This window comes from Rutilus rutilus, assembly GCF_951802725.1.
Source record: "Rutilus rutilus genome assembly, chromosome: 3".
Classification (NCBI taxonomy): Eukaryota; Metazoa; Chordata; class Actinopteri; order Cypriniformes; family Leuciscidae; genus Rutilus; species Rutilus rutilus.
Window position 1 is genome coordinate 48,257,624 of NC_140211.1, and position 13,246 is coordinate 48,270,869.

General features: G+C 36.6%; 1 protein-coding gene across 1 annotated transcript in view; it reads right to left on the reverse strand.

Annotated features, from left to right (window-relative positions):
- Positions 1 to 4,783: 4,783 nt before the first annotated feature.
- The window catches only part of pea15 (proliferation and apoptosis adaptor protein 15), a 69,062-nt gene continuing 60,599 nt past the window's right edge, over positions 4,784 to 13,246 (reverse strand). Inside the window, exon 4 of the mRNA XM_084403332.1 lies at positions 4,784 to 6,412. Within this exon, the coding sequence (XP_084259458.1) occupies positions 6,348 to 6,412 (65 nt within the window). The 3' untranslated portion in view covers positions 4,784 to 6,347. The remainder of the gene's footprint in view (positions 6,413 to 13,246) is intronic.

Consider the following 13,246-nt stretch of genomic DNA (forward strand, 5'->3'; position numbering starts at 1 on the left):
AGAAATGATGCTATGCTGATTTGCTGCTCATGAAACAGCTCATGCTGTTATTTGAACAGCAAATCATAATATTGATTTCTGAAGGATCATGTGACACCTAAGACTAATGCTGCTAAAAATTCAGCTTTCCATAACAAGAAAAAAAATACATTTTACAATGCTTTTACTTATTTTTTGCATCAAATAAAAGCAGCCTTTGTTTCAAAAACCTTAAAAATAAATCTTTTGACTGATATGTGACCTGCCCATGTCCTGATGGGCATTACTGAATTTTCTTTTTTTAGCTAATAAGCTCTGACTGATCACTTTAAATCCACAGCAAAATTGCTGTTAGATCCTCATTTTTAAAGCCACCCTGGAAAGCAAAAATAATTATTACCATGAATGTATGCATTTGTGATGTTGTGCATTTTACATCAGAACATTCTGCTGTGGCAAACACTTTTCATTGTGAACTTTATCTGAGTGTGGTAAAGAACTGTCTTGCACAAATCTGTAGGTTAGCAAATATATTTTAATATATAATATAATATTTATATATTCATTTAAGCACAATGACAAAACAGCATCATTTTGGTTTAGCTAAATTTACTCCGATAGAGAAGCCACATCTGTAGGTATATCTAACATTTTTTCATACTGTCCATCACTTTGTTGTTTTCACTGCAACGTAAGAAAAAAGAGAAAGCAAAAAGAATACTGAAGAAATGCTAACAGCACACTGCCCATGAAGGTTTAATGTTTAATGTCAGAAGAGAAAAATGAGCGATTTGCAAAGCGTTTCAAGCCAATGTGTCTTGTGAAGCGATAACTGGCTATGCTGAATTAGAAAAAGAAAAAAGAGAACAACTGCAACACATCAATAAAGAAATATGCAATGACCCTAAAATGCCCAAACAAAGTCGTCTTTCAGCAACAGTCTAAAACAGACCAAAGTTTTCATTTACAAGCAGCTATTCTACCCGACTTCAGCACAGCATAGCAATCCCACTTCAGTTTACCTGCCACTACACCTCCAAAAGAACCAATCCGAGCGCCTAAACACCAAACACAACTGCACAGCAAAAACTTCTAGGGTGCAAGCTCTTTTTTAAATTGTATGTAGCTTCTTATCATGAGATTAATAAATAGTTCTGCATAATAAAGTCTGTTTTAAGCTTCTGAACAAACAAGAATTCAGTTGGCACTTTGTCATGGCATGAGAGCATGCTTTAATCCTCAGTGTAAACGTTACAAGAATAGCTCTTATGCGCACGATTTTGCATGTGCTCTATATTTGAATGTGTTTTCCTGCTACAAATGTGCATTACCAATATATGACATGTCTCTCTATTTGCCTTTTTTTACACATTTCCATTTCTGCAGTAACATTAACTTGTTTATCATGAGCTATTCAGCTCAAACACTCTCTACAAGGTCTTTACATGTACACCCGAACATTTTAGAAATGTGAAGTGAAGAATATGTTTTGGGCCATATTTCACCCTAAAATAATAAAAATAAATATGAACTATTATTATTAATGCTGATTTTAATTCAGAAAATAAATCAATTATGGTTACCTGACCAAAATGTTACAATGTAAATGAAGTCTTAATGGTCCTAAAATACATTTCATGTTCTTCATATAAAATAATATATTGTTTTACTTTCGGGTTAAAACTAACATTTCTCTGTTAGATTCACCGTACAGAAGTTATATCACCATATTTCTCTTTTCTCAGTTCTGTGATGATCAATGTTCCTGTATTCATTAAAGCACTGTACTACAATCCACTCCCTCAAACTACACCATATTTCAACACCGTCAAAATCACTCTCACAATCTTTTGACAATCTCAGTAACAGCATCACATAAATAAAGATAAGTGTTGCAATCTCCACCCAAACCGATTCCACATTTCTCAAGACCTCACTCTAACATTCTGACGGGGAATTTGATACGTATACGTACATTAATGAACCTTAAAGGTGTCCTTGCATTTACAGCCAGTGGCCTCTCATACAAACATTTCACAACATGACACAAGCATGGGTACTACACACAGTCAAAATTGTCATATTATGCTGATAAGCATAACTAAGAAAGAGAACAAGCATTTGGAACAACACTACAATAAAAAAAAAGAAAAAAAAAAAGACACAAACACATTTAAATGATGCTGTAAAGTTATTAAAACAGAAGATTATAGAAAAGGATCTTGAGCCCAGTGCCCTATGTTAAAACCAACATAACAGACCTAATCTGAGCCATCACACGCACATTTACAATTATGAATAGACGTTCCAATTTTGTCCAATTAGTAAACATACATCAGTACAACCAAAACAAGATACAATTGCATTAAATAAATTAATAATAAAACACTTTTATAAATCCACAATATTTTTGTATGTACAACTTAAGAACAAAACATCAGTCAGAACAAAAGAAGAAAAAAAAAAGAAGAAAGAAAATGATATTTTGCTAAAGATAACAAAACCTATTTTTAGGTTGTTGTTTTTTTATTTATTTTTTATTGTGGCATTATTTTGACAAATAAGCACATCCTCCCCCATTGTCATTATTGTAATGGAAAAAACACATTAAAATAAAAACCTGTATTACAGTAGTGAGAAATAATTATATCAATACATATTGTGTGCTTATGCAAATTATATTTTCATTACATTTATTTTGAGGAGTACTTTTCTTGACAATTCACCCAAAAGGTTTTCAATTTTTTTTTTTTTTTTTTTTGTTGTTAATTTTTTGTTTGGCTAGATTCAGTGATTTCTGTTATGCCAATATGAATCTTCAGCATTACAAAGCTTTTGCAGCATTATCAAGGCTGATATGTTTTAATACCGTGACATCCAATCTGACAATCAAATGACATGAATTATGTGTATATGGCTTCAGTGGTCTCTTAGTTCTTACAGTATCGTATCATTTGGCCGAACACATAATACTCTAGAGAACTGCACGTAGTGGTCATTAACAACATCGAAAATGTGTCTAGAGTTGACGCGTGTGCACAGTACCGAATATATTCTCTGCATAGAGGAAAGGAAGTGGCATTAAACTACAGAAAGACGCTGCTTATTCCATTGAGCTCTGCATTATTTCCTGCTGGCAGAGGAAATTCATCTGAATACGCCTCTATTGTTCAAAAAGGAAACATGGAAAAGGGAGAGCGATAGCGATATGGCTTTTCCAATGTTCTCCAGTTGAGGCGCTGTTTTGAAAATACACTTGGTAAAATTATTTCAAGCGCAAAGCACAGTGCTTAACAGATGCCCTTGATATAGAAGAAGCTATCATTGAACAAAGGCTAACCCACAGGTGCTCATGCACACAATATGTGAGCGGCAGAACCACATCAGGTGTGAAATGAAAACCACTGTAAATGACGCGAGGACATCTGAAGCCCTTGGTTGCTGGTCTGGGGACGTTATTAAAGTCTTTGATTGGTTGGTAAAACTAGCATAAGCATATAGAGAGCTGATCTAGAATCAGATATCACAGAGAACTCAGTCACGGATGACAGGACCAAGGATAAAAAAAAAACAAAAAAAAAAACCCAAAACAACCACAACATTACTGAACAAAACAAACAGAAAAACAAATCATTTCAAAGACTGATCATGGTGAGTCCGACGAGACTGATTTGAGCGTTTGGCCGTGTGTCCAGAGAGACACTAGACGGGGAACATCATCACATGTCACATACCGCAAAATTCACAAGATGACATTTGTACACAATTGAGAAACATCAATACAACAACAACAACATAAAAAATCTAATAAATAGAATCATGTACAATCTGTTTTTGACAGTATTTTTTTGTGACTCGTCACATATATCTGGATCTTACACTTTGGAAAATGACAAAAATGAACATTCTGTCATTTACTCGCCCTCAAATCTGTATGACTTTTATTATTTCTTGAGACGAAAAGGAGAACTGTTGCATACAATGCAAGGGGATTTGCGTGCATTCGAATGTGTTACAGTACATTAAGCGGCATCATGCCAGGTTTGAAGTCATTGATACTAAATGCTATTGGTTCTTGCACGAATACAATGAAAGTGAATGGGGGCAGGTCAAGGACCCAATTCACTGTAAAAAAAGAAAAGTTGACTTAACTTAAAATTATAAGGCAACTTGCTGCACAGATTTTTTGAGTTGACTCAACTAAGAGTTTACTCAACTAGAGATGTTATAGTTGAGTCAACTCAACTATATAGATGTTTTAGTTGAGTCAACTCAAAAAATCTGTGCCTTATAATTTTAAGTTAAGTCAACTTTTCTTTTTTTACAGTGTTGGACAAAGAAGTATATACACTTTTTTTATCCATTTGGGGCCTTGACCTGTCCCCATTCACTTTCTTTGTATGAACATTCTACTAAATATCTCGTTTTGAGTATATTTGGAATGTAATAAATAATTGTCCTTTTTGGGTGGCAACAGCAGAAATAAAGTTTACATTTCACTGATCTAAAACTTGACAGGACATTCTTTACAGTCCTCAGAAATCCACAGTAACTATTCCAAATTAAAAGGGCCACGAATGTTCACGGCCAGCTGCAGTCTATCTTTTCAAAATGTCCCAGACTTGAACAAATATGTAGTTCTAGATTCGATTTTGCTAAGGTCTTAGAACTTGTTTTCTTAGATTCAATGAAATCACACAACAGAATAATAAATAGAGAGTTGCAGAAACAGCCTGTAACTGAACGATGCATCCTGCCCTCATGCGTGGGTGGAAATGCAGACACATAAAAACACGCATGGCATGTCCTCAATAACCGTTTTGGCTTTATAATATGAAAACAACAGTCTGCAGGGGCTAAGCAACAACACAGTGATCAAGCAAATTTAGAGTCGTGTTTGAACAGTCTTTCAGCAGATGGTGTCAATAAAAGGCGCAATCTTACCAACACAAAGAATATCACAATCATAATCATGATATTAATATTTGTAAATGCAGCATGATCTTAATATTCTGTGTTAGAACGATTGGCAAAGATGTGTGTTTTTCAAATCAATGTCATACTTATTAAAAAGAAAAGTTAGAGTACAAACAGAAGAAAACACCTAGAAAATGAAGCGCTGTTTGGATGCACAATGTGATCCATACAGACTTTTGGCCACATAGAGTGCTGCAATTTATGGATATTTATTTACCATTTCATTAACATAATTATTCATTTATTTTTACCACATCCTTGACGTAAATATCTCTGTTTTAGTCGCAGCTGTTTCTTACCCTCTATCAGTATACAGAAAATATATGTGATATCATCCTAATGTTTCACATAATGGTATACTGAGGCATCTGAATAAACAATTCACAGTAGAAGTAGTCAAATTTAAAGTTTTAACAAAAATATATGCCTTCTATTTCCTGATGCAAATACTGCAGAAATTGAGTTAAAATGTTACTAAACACACACGTTCTACCATGTTCTGTTTTGATGGACTCTGTTTTTAGGCCCGTTATACATCTAATATAGGATATAAATGTCTAATTTTGTCTCCCATATGTACTAGAACACTATTATAATGATATATAAGACTGCTGTTGTTTGATAATAAACAATTGTTAAAATATAACTGATAATTGAATAAACTGCTATGAAGTATGATGCAGAAATATAAAAAGCAGTATTAATTCTCTACTAGGTAATTGCATACCCTGCAACAATGCATTTAATTTCTAAAGAAGGCAAATATTGGCTTTCTAAGTGGCAATCACACAAATTCAGAGATGAATTCTCTGTAACACTTTTAAATGTTGATATGAGCTTTTTTAAAGGGAATGTACCAACCTCAAGTCTACCCACATTACTAACTAGGGAATAAAAGGAACAGTGATCCAGTGGTTAAACCTGTTTCACAACTAGATTCACACCTTAGGCCAGTGGCACATTAAGACATCAACTGCAAACTCCCTATTACATTGGTCTGACCAGCTTCTGACAATCCCACTAAATGCTATCAAGGGTCCAAATAAACTCTCTCTCACACATACAATATTCAACACAAGTGTCAGTGAACACAGAATGATTGTTTTTCATTCCGACACACAACTTGACCCATTCACTATACAATTGTAACCAGACTACAAGTCTTTTGGTCGCTGTCTTTTTGTCCATTTCTTTGTCTTCCGTTCTAGTTCTTCATGTGTTCCATGCCTCCGTGGCATGGGCGTGGCTGTAAAGCATCTTGGCAATCTGATTTGCTGCTTGGCTTCTGTTCATTGGGAGGTGATGTGGGCGGGGTGGTGGGAGTGGCTTAGTGACTATGATGGGCAAGATGAAGTGCCGGGGATGAGGAGCAGAGGTCAAGAACTTTGACCTCATGCTTTTTTAGGGGGAGGGGCCAGTTTGATAATTTCATCTTCTGATGGTTGGCGAATGATATCTACAACACAGAAGAGAGACACAAAGAGAACTCTGTTACAGACAACATTACACAGAGTGCTGGGTAGTTACTGATTACATGTAATCTGGATTACATAATCAGATTCCAAAAATTAAGAACTTGTAATTAGATTGTATTAGGCCTATATTTTAAAATACTCGTAATCAGACTACTTTTTTTATTTTATTGTTTACATAATTACATGCTGTTCTCACAATGGTAGTAACATTTAACTAATTATTCATAATCATTGATTCTACTTATTGGCTATACTTTAAATTTATATAAAATTCTACTGCTTATATACTGTATGTTCAGGTTTGTTTAATTGCACACACAGACCAGTCACTAGTCATATGTATATAGCCGCGTTTCCACCGCAGGAACTTTCCCTAGGAACTAGTGACTTTGGGGTGGTACTCGGTGTGTTTCGACCGCAGGGACCAGGGTCTAAATTAAGTTCCGGGTAGAAAGACCCTGCTCGTGAGGTAGTACTTTTTCAAAGTTCAGGAACTTTCGGGGGTGGACCTTGGGCACTGAACATACTGATTGGTTAAGTTCACACAGCATTTTGATTGGTTGACTCCACGCAGCATTTTATTTCAACCACCATTTTTAAAAGTCTGTTGTATTGTGTACAGTAAGAGTTGTTTGCTTTTCGAATCAACAATGGAGTTTAAAAAATACAACCGATGGACTGATGACGCGGTTTAGGCTTAAGCTTATATGCGGAGGACGGAATCCAGCGGAAACTGGAAAGTCACGCGCAGTCCTACGTCACCGGACTTATCTGCCAAATCTTCAAGGTACTTTAGACCGCGATGGAAACGCAGACAGCAACAGGTCTGGGGGACAAATTGTTCCGGGTAATTTCGGTGGAAACGCGGCTTATCACTGAAAACTGAGATCCACACCGCATTTGATCACTGGATTTACGGAAATCATTTCACCTTTAAGAAGTGTTTTCTAAACATTGCATTTCTAATCAGCTCCTGACAAACACATTAATTATCATTTGAATAATTACTAATTGATTCATTTGACCATTTATCACTGTCTCTGGAAGGCTTTTGCCTTTCAAACACATTAAAATGTAAAAAATTCACATCATTTCATATTTACATGCAATGCAGGGATTCCTCAACTTTTTTGTCAGCTGAACCTCTTTGTCCTAATATACTTACTTGAAGTACCCCCTTGAGATTTTATGTTAATAAGTTAGGTCAATAATAAAATTAAGCCAATAATAATAATAATAATAAATAATAATAAAATGTTTTTTATTATTAGTTCACGGTTCTCTGATGCCAGTTAATGGTCACATGACATGCTGTATACAAATATTTGTAATCTTTTTTAGTAAATGTTTTATTTTTGATAGTTTTTTATTTAAAAATTATTTATAGATCAAAAAAAAAAAAAATGCATATGTATGTTTTTTGTTGAGTATCATATTTGATACACCAGGCTTTTATGCCTCATATGGTAACAAACTCCAGCTGGTCCAAAACGCAGCAGCTCGAGTTCTTACCAGAACCAGGAAGTATGACCATATTAGCCCCGTTCTGTCAACACTGCATTGGCTCCCTATTAAACATCGTATACATTTTTAAATATTGCTGATTACTTACAAAGCACTAAATGGTTTAGCTCCGCAGTACTTGAGCGAGCTCTTAACGCATTATAGTCCTTCACGTCAAAATTCCGGCCAGTTAATAATACCTAGAATATCAAAATCAACTGCTGGCGGTAGATCCTTCTCCTATTTAGCACCAAAGCTTTGGAACAGTCTTCCTACCATTGTCCGGGAAGCAGACACACTCTGTCAGTTCAAATCTAGACTAAAAACACATCCCTTTGACCTAGCATACATATAACACATTATAGACTTCTATAATTCAATGTTAGGCTGCATAGATCAGGTCAGCCGGAACCGGGAACACTTCCCATAAATCCTGATGTACTCGTTACATCATAAGAAGAATGGCATCTACGCTAATTTTAGTGTTTTTGTTTATCCCGAGGTTATCCCGCAGCCTGCCGGATCCAGGCTGTATCCAGATCTGATGAAGGACCTGCGCCTGGACCCGATGTCATAGCGGGGTGCTAAAGTGCAAACTAGTTTCTGCTTATGCAGGATCCCTTTACCACTCTACAGATAAAGCGTTCGCGTATCTACCCCGAAGTGATAAAATTCTGTATCAAAATGTTAAGGCCAAACAAGTAGTTTTTTAAGGCTTGGTTTGTAGGGAATTACAAACCTGCGCACATATATTCAAACGCGCATACCAATAGACTGAACTCGTAATACGCATGTGCACGCCATCAGCGTTCTCACAGGTTTCGCGTTTAAAGTCTGTGTAGAGTTACTGTGTTAAAACGGTGTCGTGTTAGCGACCCCTAAGTTAATAACCAATGATCGTTGCGACGGAAGTGAATCAATCAAATTAACTTTAGCTGGAAAATAACTTTATTCAAGAACTGCTATAAAGCCAAAACAATCTCTGTTATTTTAAACTATACTTGTATCTCTGTAAAGCCGCTTTGGAACAATCTACATTGTTAAAAGCGTTATATAAATGAAGATGACTTGACTTGACTGGTATGATATAGTAAGAAAATAAAGAAAAAAAGAGCTACATTTTATGCAGAGGCCCAAAAATCATCTTTGTTTGCATATGCAACCCAATTTCCTGAGAAGGGGAATGAGATGCTGCATCTGGTATTGATGCTATGGGGAGTGTCATCAGCGTGACCAGTGTCTGAGGCACGTGTAAACAAAAAACAATAATCATTGGGAAACGGCAGTCCATGACATCGCAGAGCGCCCGTGAGTATAAAAGGGTGCACATCAACTCTTTTGTCTGAGGGAGACGTGTAGGCAGGCCAGAGGTTTGTCAACGAGACACAGCGCTTTCCCCTTCTCAGGGAACCGGGTTGCATATGCAACCAAAGACATTCCCTTTCGAAGTGGAACTTCGATGCTGCTCCTGGTATTGATGCTATGGGGAATCAATACCCACTACATCATACTGTGGGAATGACTGCCTCACTAGGCTGTGAACATGCACAAACATAGTGGGCATAGCATAAATTACCCAGTCGGAGTCAGGACCGTGTGAACCCCATGGTCGCATCCCATGTAACTCATAAAAGTGGCGCTATTCCCTAAGCCAATATACTAGGAATGATCTATGCGCTACAGCAAGAGAAGACAGTAGGCCTACTCTGACGACACCCAAGACGACAAAATAGTTAGTGAGGTAACAGCTGGAGCAGATCATGACCATGCAGTCACTCCTCTTCCAGGTATGTTTATGCATTTCTGAAAACAAATTATGAAGCAACTTTCCCGTTATATTTTATTAAATCTATTATTGAAGCCTTTATTACATTTATGTCCTTTCACTTTCAAGTCATATTATCATTTTAGTTAATTCTGACACAAATTACTGTTCCAGGAAGATATCACCATACTTTATTTCTCCAAATAATGCTGCCACAACTGAGCAATAAAATTAAGATGAACAAAGTCTTAAAATAATCTAAAATGACTATTACAAAAAAGATTTGTTTTGTTTTGAGTGCGGAGCGGAGCGATTGAATGAAGCTCGACAAGTCAAAAAACATCCGCTGATGTAATTGCCGGTAGATTCTTCAGGGAAGTTGTGAAGACAGGGTTTCTGCAGGTTTCAGGAAGTCAAATTTAAGACCTTTTTAAGACATTTTAAGACCATAAAGATTGAAATTTAAGACCTACACGACGCATTATCCAAGTTAGATAGATAGTTACCTCGGGATCATTAGAGTATCTATCTTTCTATCTTTCTATCTATCTAGGATTATCTGATGTGTGTGTGTGTGTGTGTGAGAGAGGGAGAGGTAGATTTTTTTTTTTTTTTTGAAAATTTTACTTTTGCATATTATACTGTAAAAACACAATTATTGTTGATTTTAGTTGATCATAGTTGATCATAACTAGAGAGGAAATGATGAGATGTTTAAAGTGACCAAAATGATCACGGTTATCACAGAATCCTGTTCAAAAAGTACTAATACTACAGAATGAAGTCAATTCAACAAGTTTTATGTCGAAAAACAGCAAATAACAAAATGATTAGCATCAATATGCACTTTTTGTTTACGTGAACATTAAAATACCATTAAAAGTGATGGCCAGATTTTAAAAGAGTGTCTTGCAACATGTTATCTACTAACATGTACAAGTTCAAATAAAGTTTTGACAAAAAAGGTTTTATACAAAGATAAACCTCATATTTCAGCGTTTAAATATTTTTTTTTATAAAAAGAATGAGTCAAAAAAGATAAATTACTGACATTTATACATTAGCTTATATTTATTAGTAGTGTTTGGGTGCACCCCCATCCTTCATGTTGACTGAGCTTTCAATGTTGTTCTGGAAAGGGGTGATTGGTTGGTTCCTGTCACATGACCTGCGGTGCGTTTGCGGTAGGGCTGAACGATATTCTGTTTTAACATCGACATCGCGATGTGCGAATGAGCGATAGTCACATCGCCGGAACATGCGATGTGAAGGGTAACGTTAGTAGCACACAGTAAACACGAGATTGTTGTATGGCTTTTTGCTGGGGTGACATACGCGTTCCGCGTGCCTGCACAGTGATTGGTTCGCTGTGCCGCAGCTCACCGCTCACAGCCAACATTCACTGGCAATCCTATAGCTAAAAATGCGCTACGAAGAGGATCCGCCGCAAAAAAGTCAAAATCAGCTATTTGGGACTAGCCTATTTCGTCTACAAAAAGGAGGATGTTGACCAAAAAGAGGTAGGCTACTTTGCTGGAGTGTTATAAAGTTGTGGATGTTTTTTTTTTTTTAAGCCGTTTATTTTTCGTGTTCGCATTTATGAGGAAAAAACAATGTTATTAAGGACGCGACCGTTATGAAAGCGGCAGTAAAAGACTGCTTTAAAACTTTCACAGAGACCTCAAACAGAAAGCACAAAGCCTTTCTTTAAAACGAATTTCGTTTCGTATTAATTGTATCTTAATTTTAATCAGTATTTCATTATCCAATTTACTGGATTTAATAAATAAATATTAAATAGCCTATAGCAGACAGCGCCTGAACTGGAGATATAAGCTATCATCCATGAACCGCAACTCAGCATAAAAGGTAGCCTACTCGCCTCACACACCTAATAATAATAATAATAATATAGAAATATTACTATTATCTACAGAAATCTCTACTTTTAAACAGAACCATTAAAAAAAAATAATAATAGCCTAATCTGTATGAAAAGTGCATTTCTCCCGATCACTGCTGCGAAGATCGCGAGTCAGTATTGTCAACTTAATCTTTACAGAAAACACTTGTTTATTAATAAACAATTAAAATGTCACATCGCAATATTTTACATATCATTAATCATTACTTTTGCTGGTTATAGGTGCCGTTTACATGAACGCGTCACTGAATCAGCACAGAAAACATAATTTTTCGGGTCCTAGAACATGAAGAACGTTAGGTCCTGTGAAGAACGTTCACCGAATTCTGAGAGAAATATGTTTCTGGAATAAAATATTAAGTGGCCTTTTTTTACTTGTAATGAAGCTTGCTTATTAGTGAAATTATTAATAACATGGAATGGTAATTATTGACTTTAGCCTGGATTGATGGCTCGCAATATCGCGATATATATCGTTGGGAAAAAAAATATCGCAATGTAATTTTTTTCCAATATCGTGCAGCCCTAGTTTGCGGCATTCTGAAAAGTTTCGATTTTTTTCATTTTGTTGCGTCTGGTAAAAAAATGACCGCGTCGCTTCAATTATGAGCTCTTGCCGCGCGCCTACATTTGAACAAACTTGAGCGCGCAAAAGACGCGATATGTGAACGGCCTCTGGCGAGCTAGCTCATATCAAGCTACGAGCTACTGGAGCACGCGAGCGGCGTGTTGGAGACTCCTGCTAGGGCTCCGCTTTGTAGGCTACAACTCGATACTTTTTTGCTACTTTGTAATAACTTTCTGCGGCCAGCGTTTCTGGAAATGAACGAAGGTCAACACTATTTAAGACCTGACTAAATGAAATTTAAGACCTAGGATGAAAATCTGGCCGTTTTTAAGACTTTTTAAGGCCTTAAATTTAAAGTTCAGAATTTTAGACTTTTTAAGACTTTTTAAGACCCCGCGGAAACCCTGGAAGAGTAACATTAGCGAGCCTTACTCCATTTCACCGGAAGTCGCTTTACACAACAAACGCTGAACCGGATGTGCATTCTAACTTCCGTGAAAAAGGCCTATTGGTACCGGTTTGACTTCTTTGCTCGCTGTTTTGCTATTATTCTCGTGCACTGACTAGTTCACTAAGCTGAACAGCCAATCAGAGTTCTCTCTCTCACCGACGGCCCGAAGCCGATTTAACATGTCGAATCGGCTGAAATTGGTCCTCGTCTGCTTTTTTTCAGCCGATTCGACATGATGATGCTGTGGAACACACTGAGAAAACTTAGTTGGCCCGAACACAAAAAATTCCAGACGGCCGACCATCGGCTTGGTGTGTCCCAGGCTTTACACAGACAAGCCTTGTGCACACACATACTCTCCCGGTGCTCTCTATGTTGTTTTCTAAGTCATGCAAGCATTTAAACAACGTCGTTGTAAATCTGTTCATCATATAAAGTCATTGTAAAACAGCTTTTGGTCAGGCTGTCTTCTCCGTAAGAGCAGTTCAGCAATGGAACACAGTGCCGGCAACCATCAGAGAGTCTTTGTCATTCTTTTCATTCAAAAAGAATGCAAAAAAATGGCTTGTAGAGAGCCAAACTTGTGGCCACTAATGCTTTCTGT